The 17,879-nt window shown below is 48.0% G+C and overlaps 1 protein-coding gene across 3 annotated transcripts; it reads left to right on the top strand.

The window, feature by feature from the left end:
- The first annotated feature begins 3,543 nt into the window (after window positions 1-3,543).
- Window positions 3,544-16,661, top strand: PAQR7 (progestin and adipoQ receptor family member 7). 3 transcript variants are annotated; one of them, XM_063311904.1, is made up of 2 exons: window positions 3,544-3,697; window positions 13,760-16,661. In XM_063311904.1, the coding sequence occupies exon 2, from the start codon at window positions 13,778-13,780 to the stop codon at window positions 14,834-14,836; it is 1,059 nt and encodes a 352-aa protein (XP_063167974.1). In that variant the 5' UTR covers window positions 3,544-3,697; window positions 13,760-13,777; the 3' UTR covers window positions 14,837-16,661. The 3 variants fall into 3 exon arrangements, with proteins under 3 accessions (XP_063167974.1, XP_063167975.1, XP_063167976.1); XM_063311905.1 differs by lacking the exon at window positions 3,544-3,697 and adding an exon at window positions 3,882-4,083; XM_063311906.1 differs by lacking the exon at window positions 3,544-3,697 and adding an exon at window positions 6,841-6,897.
- The last annotated feature ends 1,218 nt before the right edge of the window (window positions 16,662-17,879 follow it).

Genomic DNA, 17,879 nt, shown 5'->3' with positions numbered 1-17,879 from the left:
ACTCCGGCGGTAAATTTAAAAAAAAAAAAAAAAAACATTTTGACAGCTCGCCTGGTAAAAAACCGGAAGGCCGGGGGGGGGCACTATTCGGACAGGGGGCAGTATGTCATGAGTGCCGTTGAGCTGAAGACATCAGCACAACGGCACAAATGACAATAACGAGGAAACAGAGGAAGGGGCTCAAGATAAGCATAGCACGCACAACAAAAACCACAGACCCTAGCTGGAGCAGGCAGCCATCAAAACACAAAAGAGAGAGAAGAAAGGACAAAGGATAGGCGGATCGCGAGGCACACCCAAGCTGTTAGCACAAGCGCAACGGAGATCGCCCAGCTGACAGCAATCACCGGCTGAATGAGGAACCCGATGATGGGCGATCCCGGGGCACCCGCTGGGGCCTCGCAACCCTTCACCTACCGGCAAGACAGCATGCAGGACAAAGGGGGGATGACGTAACCCAGGGTGAGGGGGCGCTGACCGGCGCGGGGTATTTAAACCCCGCACTGGCGCGCTCTCCTCACTCTCAGCTTTTTTTTCACAACTGTTACTACGTAAGAAATAAACCTGAACCTGCTCTCGCATGAATCAGCGTCAGTGTTTTACTCTGCGGTAGGCAGTGCATGACAGACTGGCCCAAGGTCACCCAGCCGGCTTTCATGCCTAAGGTGGGACTAGAACTCACAGACTCCTGGTTTCTAGCCCAGCACCTTAGCCACTAGACCAAACTGGTTCTCACTCCAGGTGATGAAATAGCATAAGAGATGCTTAGAGCACCACTGGGGGAAAACGAAGCAAAGCTGGCCAAGCGTGCATAAGAGCCTTTCTTAAGGATTACCCTGTAACGATACGGGCAGCAAAAGGTTTGTTGGTCTGTTTCTTTATGTACTTGATTTATATAGCTGCCCAGCTCACGTGACTCTGTGCAGCTTACAATAAAATAATATAAAATAATAATATTAAAACAATAACAACATAGCTATTTTTCTGCTCTTACTGTGTCTGCAGACAGCTGACTGATAGCTCTGTTTGGGGTTATTCAGTCCCTCCTGGGTAATGAGAGGTGAGGATTATTCTAGGCATTTGTTGGATAAAATTGCTCGGATTTGCTCAGAGTTGGAATATGGTCGTATAGGTCCTATAGAGGCCTCTGAGGCAGAGTCTTGCCCAGTTATCTAGGAAGAGTTTGAACCTGTTGGCCCTGATCAAGTGGACAGGGTCCCTGATGATGTGAGCTCGGCCATTAGATCCCTGTCCCTCCTGTTTGATTAAAGTCTCCCAGGACGTGACAGGTGATGGGCCCATGCAATGGCTAGTGTTTCTCGGGGGGTGGGTGGGTGTTCCATTTGCCTTGAAAGAGGCGGCAGTTGCCCCCTCCTTAGATGCCATTGCTGGATCCAATGGATCTGGACAACTTCCATCCAGTCTTCACCTTTCTGTTGAAAAGGTGGTCCTGCAGCTCTAGGGAGCCCTTGAAGAAGGAGATTATCTGGACCCCTTCCTGTCAGGATTCGGGTCTGGTCATAGACTGAGATGGCAATGATAGCACTGGTTAAAGGTCTTTGGTGGGCTCAGGCTGGGGAGGAGCATCCATCTTCCCTCTTTGATCCCTCAGCAGCCCTCAGTATCATCGATCTGCTATTCTGGGCTGGCTCAGGGGAGCGGGAGGCACGGTGTTCGGTGGTTCTCCTTTCTCTGGGGCCAGTTCCAGTCAGTGCTGGTAGGTGGGGAGCAATCAAACCCGAGGCCCCTGCTTTTTGGTGTGCCTCAGAGCTCTACTCTCTCCCCACTCTTACTGAACATCTACAGTAAACCTCTCGACTGAAGTCATCCATTGACACAGGGCACGGTATCATCAGCACACTGATGATGCCCAGATGTAGATCTGAGCTGACCGGGTGATGCTGCCAAGGTTCTTTCCCAGCGCCTGGAAGCTGTGGCAGTTTGCATGCCCAATCCTAGCAAGACTGATTAGCTGTGGGTATTAAGGCCCACCCCAGTTCCGGAGATTTCTGAAATTTAAATCTGTCCAGGGGTGTGCTTCCCCAGTTGGAGCTAGTGCAGAATTGGGGGCCCTCCTGGAGTCACGGCTGCTGCTTCAAGAGCAGGTGGTAGCCATGGCTAGGACAGGTTCATCTGGTGCACCAACGGTGCCCATTCCTGGACTGGAAGGCTTTGCTCACAGCAGTTTGTGTTTTAGTCCCCTCCCATTTGGATTACTCTATTGCACTCAACATGGGATTGTCCTTGAAGAGCATTCGGAAGTTGCAGCTGCTCCAGAATTCAGTGGTATGGGCAGTTTTGGTGTTTCTTGTTCCACCCATATACCACCACTACTCCATGAGCTGTACTGGCTGTGTGTGTGTGTGTGTGTGTGTGTGTGTGTGTGTGTGAGAAAGCTTTTTCTGTTTGACACACAGAAGCCAACTGGCCTACAAACTGGACCATAGTAGTTGAATTGGGAATCTACAGTGCAGAAGGTCATGGCACACTCACCTCTGTCTCCCCATATTTTGCTGCTATTCCTGCCCACAGCATTTGTTGCCAAAGCCCACTGCTCCACCCTGCCTTCTTGCTTCTCCCACACAGAGGAATAATGCTGATAGAGACAGGAGCTTTGATGTGGATCCTGACTGTCTTGGATCCTTCCATTATCAAAGCATCCACAGATACTTGGTGATACAACAGTTTCTTTTACCAGCAGAGCTCCAGTCTCCAGCCATGTTGTTTTGGAACAGCCTTCCCTAACCTGGCTTGCCTCCAGATATGTTGGCTTACAGCGCAGAATGCTGCTAGTCAGCCAGTGCTTCTGTTGGGTGCCAGGCTGGGAATGACTGAAGTTGGATTTGCATGGACTTGGACTAACGTTTGTGCCACTGAAACAGTTGAACAGATGCCTTTAATGTGCAAGTTCTAAGCAGCACTAACTTAAAGCAGCTTTCTAAGTTAATGGTAAATTTAACTGTTGTTTATTCCAACCAAATTGTGTGGTTTCCCACAACTGTAAGCTACCCATTATGGCTGGCTTCACAACATCCTACGCAAGATGCGACTGCCTAGTTGACTGACTTAAGTACTGTGCCTTCTGGTCAAGATCTGGGCAGACCGCAAGTAGTCCCTAAAGCCTTTCATCTTCTCAAGGTATGATCCCACCACGAACATGGCCTTCCTTCTCCTGAGTTTTGCACCCCAAGAGAAATTCCCGTTGGGTGGAAGGAAGGGCCGGTCCCCGATTCCGCTCGGTCAGGACTTGGACCCAGAGGAGAAAATTGGCCGGCGTTCGCCGCGCTTCCCTTGCCAGGGGCCGTAGGACGAGCGGCGCGCCCCGGAACGCCCCTGCCATTCCCTCGCTGCCCCCGGGGGGGCGTGTGGCGGGGTGGGGCGCCTGGCTGCGCGTCCTCGCCCCGCTCCTTCCCCACGGCCGGGCGGGGACGGGGGTGATCGTGGGCCTGCAACCTGCAGGGGGCGCAGCGCCGGGCCGGCCCAAGCCCTCGGCGGCGCTTCTGTTTGGTTCGCGGCCGCGCGGCTGCGTGGGAAAAGGGGAAAACAGGCGAGGCGGGTCTCCCGGGGAGAGGCGGCTCTCTTGCCGCAGAGAAGCGGCCTTGCCCTGCGAGACCAGGGCCCTTCTCCCGCCCTGCTCTTGTGCTTTTCGCCGCCTTTCGGGTTTCCGACGCGCATCCTCGGGGAGAAGCGGCGGGAGGTCAGTGCGAAAAGAGAGCGGGGCAGGGGCGCCTCGGGAGGCGGGGAGAACCGGCGCGAGGCGAGATCCCCGCTCTGCGCGGCGGAGGCGAGAGGGGCGCTCGACAAAGCCGACGTTCACGGTGCATGCCCGGGCGCCTAACGCGCTTTTGCAGTCGGTCTTCTTCGCGCGTCCTCGGGGTTTTGCCAAACTCTAAACGATTCCAGCCGGGCGGGTCCGCGCGCAGGAGGCGAGCCACTTTTAGCTTAGCGTGTCGTGTGAACCCAGGCGAGGACGGGAACAGTCGGTTTGGGGGGGGGGGTTCTGGCCTCGACTGCGAGGCGAGACCAACTTCTGCTCAGAATTCAGCCCCAAGGGAAGCCGAGTGGCAGTTTCTCCCAAAAGAGGTATGTGAAAAAGAGTACCGTTCCCCCCACCCCCCTTGCAGCTGGCGTGCACTTTTGGTACAGCGCTGGATTCGGCAGGACTTACTTCGGAATAACCCCGGATAAGAAGGATCATCTGCTTGCCCCCTTTGAAGGTTGGAACTTTCACCGGTCAGTTGCAGGCTTGCCGAAATTGATGCCGTCCAGCGAGGCTGGACTATAAAGTCTGTTATTCCCCCAACCCCCGCCTGCCATGGTCGATCGTCGCCGGTGGGACCTACAGTTCAGCCTTCCTGGAGGGCAGCTGAAGGTCCTTCCGATACCTTAACATTTGTTCAGAGAGAGAAGTTTTTGCTCAAACCAGTACAAGTTTATTCTGGATGGGTGCGGTTTGGTTTTGGAGCTCAGAGCCTGTGGCTCTTTAGACCAGGAAAGTCTAAAGATTGGGAAGGTTGCTTAGCATGGTTTTCTGTGACTTAAAGCATCAGCCAGGTTCACACATTGTGTAAGCCAATGTTTCTCAACCTGGGCAACTTTAAGACCCGTGGACTTCAACTCCCAGAATTCCCCATCCAGCTATGCTGGCTGGTCTAGGCCATAATGTGGTTTAGGCTTAACTTGTTTGTGTGCATCCAGCCACAATGACTTTTAAAGCATCACCTATAGTGCTTCTCCACTACAGGCAATGTGGGGAGAAAATGATCTATTTCTTGGCTTTCCTAGCTTGGTAACCTCTTGATGTGGGGAGAGTGCGGGTTTACAACTATTCCACCCTTTGTTGGCTGGACATTCTGGGAGCTGTAATCCGACACGTTGGGAAAAGCTTGAGGAAAGCTGGGTGACCGGGAGACACAAAAGAAAACGGGAAATTTTAGTGGCTTCTTAATACAGCTTGAATCCCAAAGTGTGTGGCGGTGGGTGTATTAAAATCTGCAGGGGAGGGGGAGATTCCTTTAAGAAAGGGGGAACCTAACCAGTTCATGCGTGAATTCCTGAATTGCTTTTAAAGAAAATCCAAGAACCCCCACTCCCCTTTCCACTGTGTAGAGTTATGTAACTGGGAGGGGCTGTTCGGAGCTAGTGTGGCTGTTTTGAAAAAGATGCTGCTGTCTGAGAGGTGAATTTTTTATTAACTGAGTGGCACTTACATGTGCCAGTTGCCATATGAACTTGGGGGGCTGCTGAGATTATTAAAGAAGTACAAGAAACCTGTGGCTGCTGCTTCTCATAATAATAATAATAATAATAATAATAATAATAATAATAATAATAATAATCTTTTTCCTCTAATAATAGAAGCAGCAGTACAGGCAAGACTGTTGTTCAAAAAGCAGAAAGCTGACATAGTATAGCACGAGACTGGGTGAATGTGCTGATTTTGGTGCTGAGTGTGCTCTCTTTTCATTCAGTTAAAGCAGCCTTTCTCGACTTTTTGACCCTGGAGGAGCCCTTGAAATATTTTTCAGGCTTCGGGGAACCTTCAGGCTCAAATCTAGGCCAGAAGTCACAAAATCATTCTATTCGTTTCATGGGTAGGCCTGTCTGTATGCATGAACAGTGTTCTTGAACTAAAATAAAGAATGAAACTGACCTCTTTAATCTGAAGCTGCCCGAACTGGAAATAACGTTTTAAATAAAGCATGCTCTCCCACAGGACCCCTAGGGACCTCTTGTGGAACCCTCAGGTGCCACGGAACCCTGGTTGAAAAACCCTGAGTGAAAGGAATTGCTCCATTTCCACTCCAGTGGTTCAACTTTACAAAACAGACCTTTCTGCCCACCGTTTCTGGGCTTTTACATCTGTCTTCTCCAACCTACCCTCCTCCAAATAGGCTAGGACTGCAGCTTTCAAACTTCCCACCAGAGCTTTAGAGAGAGGTGGGATGAGGAAGTCAGCAAAACATTAAACTGGCCCAGAGGGGAAACAAAGTTTGCACTGGCTGGAAGTGATGGGAGTCAAAATTCATCTCATCAGGGAAAGATGCTGGTTGGGAAAGCATGTCATGCAAGAAACCAAAAGAAAATTATGCTTTAATATTATCCTGCATTGATGGGAGGATACTAGAGAATCCCAAAGAATTTCAAAAAGGAAAACGTGCCCAGGAACTCAAGATTGGTCTCCACAACTAAATGATTGTTCTCTTCTGTAAGTGCTGTGGGTAGAATATAACATTACATAATAGAAAATATGGTTTAGACCTGTCTTTTCAACCTTAGCAACTGTGAGGTGTATGGACTTCAACTTGCTGGCTGGGGAATTCTGGGAGTTGAAGTCCACACACCTTAAAGGTGCCAAGGTTGAGAAACACTGGGTTAGGTTAAAAATCCTAGAAAGACCACTGAGCCTTCCAAAGCACTGAACTAAGCCCTTTCTTCTTAATATGCTAGTTTTCCATGTGTGGGACAGAATGTAGTGTGCTTTCAAAAGAGGTGCAGGGGTGGAAGAGAGTACTGTATTTAAAAGTGGTATTTTCCCACCTTCGGATGAAAGTTAGTACAGACCGTACCACTAATTCTCAATTCCTTGTATCTTGCATTCCACCCGTCACCCTCATCAAAGAACCTGGGACTTGGTACAAATAAAAAAAGCTCATTTTCCCCCAAGACATTTATATGTTTTTAAGCATTCCATAATTATATGTATCATTTACAGCAGGTTTCAAAGAGTTAATTAAAGTTTCAATTCTTTTGCTTGTGGCTCACCTAAACCGTGGGACACATGTGTTTAGTTAACAACCACTGGCCTATATAACAAGTAGGCAACTTGGCATTTTCCAAATGTCCTTCATCAGAACTTCCAGTGTCCTTGGCTTTTGAATATCCTGGCTGGAGCAGGTAAGATTTGGCCCCAAACAGCTGCCCTCCATCACCTCATTGGGCTGCACGTCTGGCTTTGATTATTTTACCTGATTATTTCAATTCAGAACTACAGTCCTAGTGATGGGCTTTGAAGATCTAGCTCTTTGCCCAGACTTTTGGCTAGGTCTGGTGTAGCTCCTTTCAAGGAGAGGGTGGGTGTTTCTTGCTGCCCGGTTTTGCCATCTTTGCTGGTTCTTTTATTACTGTACTATTTTTATTGTTTTATCCTCATTTTCCTTGTGAACTGCCCAGAGTCATTGAGAGTCAGGCAGTGTACAAATTGAAATAAATAAATTAATGTTGTTAGGATCATGGGAACAAATTAAGACCTGTGCAAACATGTATTGTATCTATCTCCTGCAGCATTGTTTTAGATGAATGGGACATTATGAATCTCTTTTTTTTTAACCTCTTGTGGCTGGTTTCTTTTGTGACAGCCATTCTCTTAGGAGACTGCTGATTTCTGGCGGGTTGAGTAAATACAGGGAGGCAGGAGTTTGAATGTCTGGTTTGTCATGTCTGAAGGATAGCACAGCCCCTGTTTTATACCAAGATCCAGGTGGAAAGGAACAAATAGCAGGTGATGGGAGAGAACCAGGCCCCAAGTATCAGCATTTCCTACCCGGCATCCTCTGGATGTGTGAGGACCACAGCTCTCTGAGTTAACACTGGCCGCGTTCACAGAACACGCTTAACCAGGTGCCTGGCCACCCTGTGTTCTACTCTTGTGCAAAAATTGGATCATAAAGTAATCAACTGTGCTTGGTTTGCTTGGCACACACAGCCACAAAAAGACAAACCTGGGTTAACACTAACAAAGCTTTTAGCATGAAGTGCAAATGTATCTGCTGAATCGTTCTCAACCTGGTTAAAGTCTAACCTGTGTGAACATAGCTGATGCTGATTGGCTTTGACCAGTTTTTTCCAGTGTATGATGGAAAGAAGGAGGAAGGGCAAACCTCTGGAGAGTCCAATGGGGGAATTATGCAAAATATACTCCATTTCTTTTCCTGAGGGTGTGAAGCAAAGGAAGGGAGAGCTTCCTTCATTAAAAAAATTTTTTTTAGCATACTTAAAAATAATTGGAGACGAAGTTGTCAATTTCTTCAGTTGTGGTTTGAGAGTCTTGTGGGGGGGTGCATGCAATTTTCAGACCTCAGGAGTCCACCCCCCCCCCCGCTCAGTAGGGCAAAACCAGAGAACTGACCGGACCTGGTTAGCTGGTTTCTGCAACAACCAGAGGGCACCATCAGCTGCGCAGCAAATACTCGGCTGCACATTCACTGATTTTCAGAATGTGTTTTTTCTTGCTGGAGATGGAAGAAAAGCAAAAACAGATTTATTAGGACCTGTTTAAACCCACTCAGAAAACTGCCTGCCTCTCAAATAATCTCATTGCAACACCAGATAGGGCCAGCGTGTCCCCAGGAAACCAGATAAATAAAGAAATGAAATAAAGGACTAACTTCCATGTAGCTAATTTCACATTCAAAACTCTTAAGATATCCTGTCCTGGGTGTCGGCTATAAATCACCCCAAAGTTTGCTGTTGTGGATTGGACAAATACAAACCAAGAGTGCAGCATCCTTTTTTCGGCAACATCCACTGAGATGTCCCTAGTCCAGAAAAGATCCCAACCCTGGCTGTGAGTTTTAATCTGGCCTCACCAAAAACACAATAAGTTTCCTTTGGCTGCACTTGCTGGATTCAGAGTAGACTTTGGGGGTGTTTTTCCTTTAAGTGTTGCAAGACCATGTCTGTTATTTCATGAAATCATCTCAGTCAGATGAAGATTTGGCTTGAGCGTTGAATTAGCCGTCTCTGGCAGCAGATGAAAAGATGCCTTTGAAATTGTGAGGCAGGGGCGGCGTTTCCAGGAAGAATAAGGCTGAGTGTGATATTGTTTAAAGGAGAATCAAGGCCGTTTTTTCAAAAACACTCTAATTATTTCATCTGCAAAATATTTTATTTTTGCCAAAAATAAAACAAAGATAAGGCTTGTTTTGGAGATCTTTCATGTAGCTAATTTCACATTCAAAACCCTTAAGATATCCTGTGCTGGGTGTCAGCTATAAATCACACCAAAGTTTGCTATTGTGGATTGGACAGATACAAACCAAGAGTGCATTTTTTTTGACAACATCCACTGAGTTGGTAAGGCACAGATATCCTATTTCTGATTATGGAGGTTCCATTCTCAGCGGCCATGATGAATAAACACCTCCAGACTGAATCGAGGACATCTCTACCTCTTGTGTAGTAGCAAGTTCCATACAGGGAATGTGGAAAATACTTCCTTGAATCTTTTGGCGAGCGACTTTGTATTCCAGATGTGCTCATAAACCTCTGCCATTCACTCTGTTACTATGTGGATTCTATACAGAAGGAGATCAGGTTTGAACAGCATCACTTTAAGGACAGATCTGAGAGTAATCTCTATTTATGTAACCCTTATTGAGTGGTGTTTGAGAACAGAAAAGAAAAAAAGTGTAAAAACGAATTGAATACATTCAGAGATTTTCACTAGCAATTGCCTGTTCCTTCCCTTCCTATTCTTTAAATAGCACTCAGCTCTACTGCGTTGGAAAAGGGGGCTGGAGAAGAGGAGTCCACACCCTTGGGCCTGCCCAGATGGATTTTGTGGTTGGATTTTCCTTCCTTTTATAAAATGAAGAGTTTTTATAGGCATCTTGTTGCCTCTTTTTGAATTATCTTGAAAACTTGTTCGGTGATGATCTGTTCATGTACCCTCTTGTCCTGGGCTGTGATAACCTTAGGGCAGTGCTTCTCAACCTTAGCAACATTAAGACGTGTGGACTTCAACTCCCAGAATTCCCTAGCTGTGTGGACTTCAACTCCCAGAATTCTCCAGCCAGCTGGCTGGGGAATTCTGGGAGTTGAAGTCCACGTGTCTTAAAGTTGCCAAGGTTGAGAAACACTGCCCTAGAGTCTGCATTCACACAACATGCTAAACTTGGTTAGTTTTAATTGTGGTTGCTTTTAATTGGCTTACAGTGTTCCGTGAATCCAGCCTGTTTGGTTGGCAAATCCACACTGAGTGCAAAGTTGAAAAACAGGTTCATCGAGTAACCAGGTTGAGAGTGGTATGTGAATGCAGCCAGCATGACCTGCTTCCCCTGGGTTCCATGTTGCCCACCAAGGCCTTGCGCCTGGGACCAGCCTTCAGGTCTTGGGATCAGGACATGTCCAGAAACCGACAGCTTGCTTCCAAAGCTCTGTGTTGTGGCTCTGCTGTTTGGGGTTTTGCTGGTGCATGTTAGGCTCGGAGCTTCCTGCGCCCAAGGCCTTCACCCTCCTTATCATACTTGCTCAGCACAGAACCTCCCTTTCAACACATTACAAATTGTTTGTAGCCTGATAATGTTAGGGGCAAGCCCGTGTTAGCTATAAGGAAGCACACAGCATATGCAAGCTTGTTATAAGTCTTACTGGACACCAGACGGCTTTTGCCTAATTGTCGGGGTGTTCAGTTTTGTGTATGTGCCACGTCCGCCCCCAAAAATGTAGAAAACATCCTAATCCTTTTGATCATTTCAGTTGTTCTTCTGTGTGGTCTTCACCAACCCACTTGATCATGTTCGTTTATTTTATTTATTTATTTATTTTCTATCCCACCTTTATTATCTTTATAAATAACTCAAGGCGGCGAACAAACCTAATAGTCCTTCCTCCTCCTCTTTTCCCCACAATAACGACCCTGTGAGGTGGGCTGGGCTGAGAGAGAGGGACTGGCCCAAGGGCACCCAGCTGGCTTTCATGCCTAAGTCTGGACTAGAACTCTCAGTCTCCTGGTTTCTAGCCCAGCACCTTAACCACTAGATCAAACTGTTACTGAGTTAACCCATTTTTCTGATTTGCGCAGTATCATCATTAGTTTATTTATAGAAGAAAAACAGATACAAGGGCATCTGCAAGAAGGGAGTGGAAAAAGACGGAGAATGTGACCCTGTGTCACCCCCCACTAGGTAGACCAGAGCAGAAAATCCACAGGCAGGCTAAAACTACTTTTCTTGTGATTGGCTATAACAACGGAATCTTGCAAGTCTGATTGTGCTGAACCTCCTCTTCCTTCACATACTCCAGTGAATTAGGGAGGTGTCTGCCTGAGCTTCTTCCAAACATTATTTCATTCTGGACTTGAAAATGCTTCAGACCTTTTTGCCTAGGTAAGGGTTCCTGTATATCTCCACCAAGGTCATCTTCCTTGCAATCCAAGCTCTGCCCCTGTGTGCAGTGGACATTAAATAGCGGCAAGGTCATGACTGCCATCTTCACTTTCTTCACTCCCCTCTTACAGATGTCCTTGCATACAACCAAAATGGAAAGTTAATATGGTAGGTGCTACACACTTAATAAAGCAAATAACAAGCTGTATCCCAGCTGGAATAAATCAAGATATCCTTTGTATAACTCAGGACCTTTTATGGCAGTTACTGTGCACCAAACAGGGCAATTATCCTAGATATTTCTGGAGGTCAACCTGCAGACAAGAAGAAAGCATTCCTCAATTCTGGCCATCCAAAACGGTCAGTTAGCAAGAGTATTATTAATAAGGGTAGCACCAGAACCTGGGGAACTGTGTTGATCATTCCTTCCAGAACCATGGATGGTTGAACGTTAAGCGAGAATGCTTTCTTATAGGAGATGGAGAAGATGTTATTAAATAGATAACATAAATGACTTCCCACTGGGTAGAAGCCACCATTACAGTTGTGAAGAACTTAACTCCTGCGTCTCTGTAGAACTTTGCTCCTGTATCTCTACTTTAACTCTAAAGTGGTCCTCTTAATCCCAGAAGGTCAAGCATAACGGTGTGTCATGAGTACTGATGGCGAGCAGGAGGTGGCCCCTATCCAGGGGGGAAAAGGCATGCGTAGTACTGAGGAATTAAGCAGCCATTCAAAGAGACACAGATCAGACCCGCCTTAGCTTTTGGGGTTTATCTGTCTGGGTTTTTCCCACGCTTCTTCAGTTTGTTAGGATTCTGTTTAATGTAGCAGTAATAAACACTAGAGACCTACTCCTCGTCTCGGCATGATTTCTGACTGTTAGGACACGGTGTGAGCACAGCCTGTGCTTTACCCTTCCTTACAAGATCTTCATGTGGTTAGCATGGCCAGCCTTTCCTCCCCCAGGGCTTCCAGATGTGTCAGACTGCCAACTCCATCGTCTACAGTTAACGTGGTGGGAGTTGGAGTGCAACACATCTGGAGGACGTTCGGCTGGGGAGAACCAATGCAGGGAAGGCTACTGCTGATTTGCTTGATGGAATCACGGTCACCCGTTTGGTTCTCTGAGTAAATCAGTTGGTTTCTTGCATCTGGCAGGTAGTGAAATGTAACCCTGATCCAGCCCTCCCCCATCCAGAAAGTGTAGCCTGATAGAAGACATTTGGGGAAGTAACCAAGATGCCGTAGAGCTCCTTTTGCTGTGCAAGATGGCAGAGCTGCCAGAATAAATATCATGGCCTGGAGATCATCTTTAAACCAGGAAATGAGGATGACGGGGAGTCTTTATCCACTGGAGGTTTAGACCGGTTGCTCCACAGCAATTAAAGAAAGGAGCCTGGGAGCTAATCCTTCTACTGAGCCATGCTGTTCTTGGGTGGTGTTCTGGGAGTGTTGCATTCTCTGCCTGTGAATTGGTACGCAGCAACGCTTGTGATGCTGAAAAGCTTATCTGGTGTCACTGTTGCCTGATTAAAGACAAAGCACATGCACTGTAGCTGACGCCTCCCTTTCACAGCTCACCCTGCATGCTTGTCTTTTGGCTAGGAGAGAAAAACAAGTCTAAGGGGAAAAAACAGCTGCTTGATGGTGCAGATGTGCTGCAGCAGGCAGTCCTTTAAGAAGCATGATCTCTTCCCAGTCTCTCTCCTACAGACACACAAAGGCACCCCCAGAGCTGAGCCAGTGTCATTTCTCCTGTAATTTTCTCCCTCTCCCAAAACTTAGGAGTACTTTGTTTTTTCAAGTCCGCCACTGACTTCATTGGTGCGCCTTCCAAATGTTTATTCCTCTGAATTGCCTAACCTACAAGATATCTTGTCATTTTGACATCCAGGAAGGTTCTTACTACATCCCTTACTTGTGTGGGTGGGTGTGTGTTTGTGTATGGGTTGAATTTATCTGGAGTTATGTAATTTGTTAAAAAAAAAAATTGGATCAGGCAGGGGTCCCTGGATTATTGGGAGCGTTTCGTAAAATCTGAGCCAAGGTAAGAATGGGTTGGGGTCGCTTAGGTTAAAGGTACTGACATTCTTCTGCCTGGCCCGCTGCTCCTGCTAAGCCCCCAGTGTCTGGCATTTCAAGTCTTGCTGTCAAAGGCTCCAGGCTGTTTCGAGCACAACCGTTATGCAATTTAGCACGGAGTATAACTTGAACTTTGTTTGGTTTTGCACTCCTGTTTTGGTTGTATCCAAGCAGCGTAGCCCTAAGTATGTTTACTTAAAGTCAAGTCCTGCTGGGGTTGGTGAAGCTTAACTTCCAGATGAAGAGGCACCGGGTGCAGTCTAAGTTCCTGTTTCACTGGGGGGGGGGGCGTTTACGCACACATCTTCCTCCTCCAAATGGCCTGCTGGCACATGATTTCTGTTGTTCTAGAGCAGGGTTTCTCAACCTGGGCCACTTTAAGACGGGTGGACTGCAACTCCCAGAATACCCCAGCCAGCGTTGCTGGCTGGGGAATTCTGGGAATTGCAGTCCACCCATCTTAAAGTGGCCCAGGTTGAGAAACCCTGCTCTAGAGTGTTGACAAAGATCAAACCTGCTTGCTTTGCTCTGCTCTCTCTCTGAATGTCTCTTTCCCCATCTTCAAGGTTTCTCACCTTCCTGTCATGGCAACCATTGTCTCGGAAAAGCTCAGCCACCTCTTCATCAACATCCAGCACTTGTGCAAAATCCCTCGACTTCTGGCAGAGGCCTTGCCTTCTCCGTCCTGCACGGTGGGAGCCTCCGACGTGCCACAGCTTTTCCGGAAGCCCTACATCCACGCTGGCTACCGGCCTCTCCACCGGAGCTGGGCCTTCTACTTCCTGTCCCTGTTCCAGCGGCACAACGAAGCCCTCAACGTCTGGACCCACCTGCTGGCGGCTTTCATGCTGCTGGGGAGGTTCTGGCAACTGTTGCAGACCGTCGATTTTTCGGGCGACCCACACGCGCAGCCCCTCTTTGTGGTGGTGGTGTCTTCCATTGTCTACTCGACCTTCAGCGCCTCGGCTCACCTCTTGCAAGCCAAGTCCGAGTTCTGCCACTACACTTTCTTCTTTTTGGACTACGTGGGGGTGGCCACGTACCAGTACAGTAGCGCTTTAGTGCATTACTACTACGCCATTGAGCCGGAATGGCACGCCTGGATCGCCAGTTTCTACATTCCAGGAGCCGTGGTGTTGGCTTGGCTGTCGTGTGCCGGGTCCTGCTACGCCAAATACCGATGCCCACACCTCTCTTCCCTGCAGGGCAGGCTCTGCCAGGAAATGCCCTCGGCAGTGGCCTACGCCTTAGACATCAGCCCTGTGCTGCATCGTATTTATACCTCGACCCTCTCTGGGCAAAGCGATTTGGCCGTTTCCTACCATAAGTGCCACGTTCTGTCTTTCCTGGTGGCAGCCTTTTTTTTTGCCTACCCCTACCCAGAGAAGTGGTTTCCCGGGAAGTGTCACTTTGTGGGACAAGGCCACCAGATCTTCCACATGTTCCTCATACTTTGTACCTTCACCCAGGTGGAGGCAGTGCTCCTAGATTACCGAACTAGGCGGCCCATCTACTCTCGGCTGCATGGCAGCCTGGCTCCCTTCTTTTCCGCTCTGTGCCTTTTTCTGATGGCTTCCTGTGGCCTCATAGCTCTCTACATGACCGTCAAAGTCAAACGCAAAATCTGGCAGAAGCAGGAGTGAGCAAGTCGACACGGTCTGGTGGGGACCTATCTCCAGCTTCCTCTTTAGTTACACTTGCTCGGTTATAACGGGGTATGTCTGTCCTGCTGTCATTTAGGAAACTGAATAGGATGCGTAGCTATTGCCGGGGTCTTCCCCTCCTCCTGCAATGGATACGTTGCTCGCGCATTGCTCTGTCCACGCAGCTGAGACGGTAAGTCGGAGGTTGCATCAGACAGGAAGTGGTGGAACTGTTTGGGGAAAGGAATTCTTGTTTTGTTTCCTGGAGGGTGGTACTGTAACTATCTTGCCTCTGATTCAAGGGAGAGCATGTTGAAGCTGCATTCATCTTTCTTGCATGCTTCTGAATCAGGCCGTGGCAGCCTCCGGGCTTTTAGGAATCCACATGACAGGATCCACAGATGGGACCCTGGTGCCACAGGCATCTGTTTAGGATCCTAAGGCTGGAAATTGGTTCTGAATGCCAGAACTAGATGGAGCAGCCCAACATTCATCCTGGGGTTCCCTAAACTTCCTGCATTTCAGCAGCGCTTGGCAGGTAATGAGTGGAAGGGTCACTTTTGCTGCTGCCGTTAAAAGAGATGGCAGCCGGCCGTTCTTGCCAATCGGCTATGAACCACACAGACAGCCCCCAGTGCTTCCAGCTACACTCTTCATCTGTTCCTGTTCTAAGCAGTGGGAGAGCTTCAGAAAAGGAGGTTAGAGATGTCCCACGGCCAGGACTTCCCCAGGAGGGACAGACTTTCTAGCCGCCATATCTGGGATAAAACTGCTCTGCCTCTGTGCTGCACTGGTTCTGTCTTTTTTTTCTTCCTTCAGCACCTTTGCGCTATGCAGTCACAGCCCCACAGTTTTGTGCCCTGCTTCAGGGAACTTGGGCAGAACTGGTGCCTTCACGGATTGCCTTCTGCAATATCCAGACCAAAAGCCTCCTCGCTGCTTCTGGGAAAGCGGCTTGCGCTCCGGCTTGCCTGTGGAAACAGTGAGCCGGGCCTTGGGAAGCCTGCCAGGTGGATGTGCCTTCAGAAGAGCATCTGTCTATCCAAATCTTTGTATGTGGGGTGACGTTACTTGTGATATTTTTACTGCGGTGGTAAGCTTGTTTGGGGAGGATCACCTCGGCCAATGCTGCACAGCTGTGGATCAGACTGGGGTTTGAGAAGGGGGAAGAGATGGGTTTTGATGGCTGATTTTTCCAGAGGGAAGCCCATGTGACTGTAATGGGCTGAGCTAAGACTCTAAAGCAGTGCTCTGGAGATCCCCAAAAATTATCCAAGGGCTCCTTATACCAAATTTAATTATCTGTCCATCTGCTGCCCAATATCATCTGCTCTAGGGTTTTACACAGAGATGGGCCTTCCCTGTCACCTATATTCTGCCCTTTTTAACTGGCAGCACCAAAGATTGAGCCCAGCACGTCTTCCAGAGCAAACATTTGTGATGCCACCGAGATACAGTCCCTGGGCTAAAAGACCTCTAAGGTGCCTTCCAACTCTAGGATTCTCAACCAGATTGCACTCTGAAATTCTGGACCAGGCATCGTTTTATGGAGCCTCTCTTCCATAAGCATATGCTCAGCCCTGTTTTAAAACCCCATCTGCATTCGTGGCTGTCGCCGTTTTCTATGCCGAAGAATGCCATATGGATTTTTTGAAGACGTGTTCCTCTCATCTTTTGGACCATTCCAAATTCCAATGCATGCGTACTCAGAAGTGTCACTATGTTTAAAGCTTAAGAGTGTATGAGCTTGCTGCTTCCATGTGCCAAATACATGTCCTATTCTTCCCCAGAGGGTTGGAATTAAAATCACTAAACTGAGTCAGTAGAGAAACTTTGTAATGGGTTGGATCTGGATGAGCGTTTACTTCAGCTGCAATCCTGCACATATTGATAGGGACGCAGCTGTGCTAAGTTCCCTGGGGCTGGCTTCTGTGTAAACAAGCATGGGGTTGCATGACTTGCTTCCCCTGGATGCAGTGGGATTTAGCTTTGTCACCACTGACTTTTACCCTGTTTTCAGGAGAACTTCATGGCAATTCACTTGGTCTAGATTCAAACAGCAGTCAGTGACTTTGGCATTCCCCAAACTCATGGGAGTTCTTGACACTGAAGCCCAACACACATGAGGGGACTAGCCGAGGGGCAAGTGCAGGCTGAGACACAGTGCAGATAACCTTTCCAGCGTCGGGACTCATCATGGGTTTTCCAAACACAGGAATCTGATGTGGTTTGACCTTTGCAAAATGCTTGTATGGGTCAATATTTAGACCGAAGGTGGTCACACCTCTGTTGCTTGGCAGCCCTCACAGCCTGTTCCGGGTCCAACATTGCGAGTGCAGATTGCCAGAGTTTGGGGACAACTCCCCCCCCCTCAGTTATCTAAGGCCAAAGGTAGGGTAAAAACCAAACTCTCAAATCCTAAGGGGAAGAAGCACATGGCTGGGTCGCACCCATCTGTCGAATGCCAGATCCACTTCTGGGATTGCCCTCTTGTGTTTCAGTTTTTTCTGTCTTCCGAAAAATGCAGCCCCCTCTGTTGGAGATACATTGAGCCAGGTAGAAAACGGGTTAGCTTTATGCTTCCAATATCAACAATAAGGGGCTTTATGCTGTCTTCTGTTCCTGGAATCCAGTGATCTGGTGACACGATAACGAAAACGCATGTGTTTCAGTCTCCTTAAGAATTCAGGTTTTGGGGAAGGATTATCTTAATTTATACCCTGAGGTGGCTGCAAGACTCATGCAAAGAAATCAGAAAATGGAATGGGGCAGGGCAGGGAGAAAACGGGCCAGAAGCTTTTCCTGCCAGACGAGTTTTTCCCAGGCAATAAACCTTTCCTTGACCCCTCAACCCCCCTCCCTATCACAATGATAAAACTGCACAGCTCAAACCTTTTGGACTGGATTATATTTATGGATCTATCCATCTGGCCAAAATCTTTCTCCTCATTGCCCTGGATGTTTAAAGATGGTTTTCAGTCGCTCTGCAGAATTTTCTAGAAAGGAAGTCTGGATACATGTGTCAGTTGATCTTTGTTTCCTT

This window comes from Candoia aspera, chromosome 10 (assembly GCF_035149785.1).
Source record: "Candoia aspera isolate rCanAsp1 chromosome 10, rCanAsp1.hap2, whole genome shotgun sequence".
Classification (NCBI taxonomy): Eukaryota; Metazoa; Chordata; class Lepidosauria; order Squamata; family Boidae; genus Candoia; species Candoia aspera.
The sequence above is the reverse complement of the archived record's forward strand: the minus strand, read 5'-3'. Positions and strand labels throughout refer to the sequence as shown.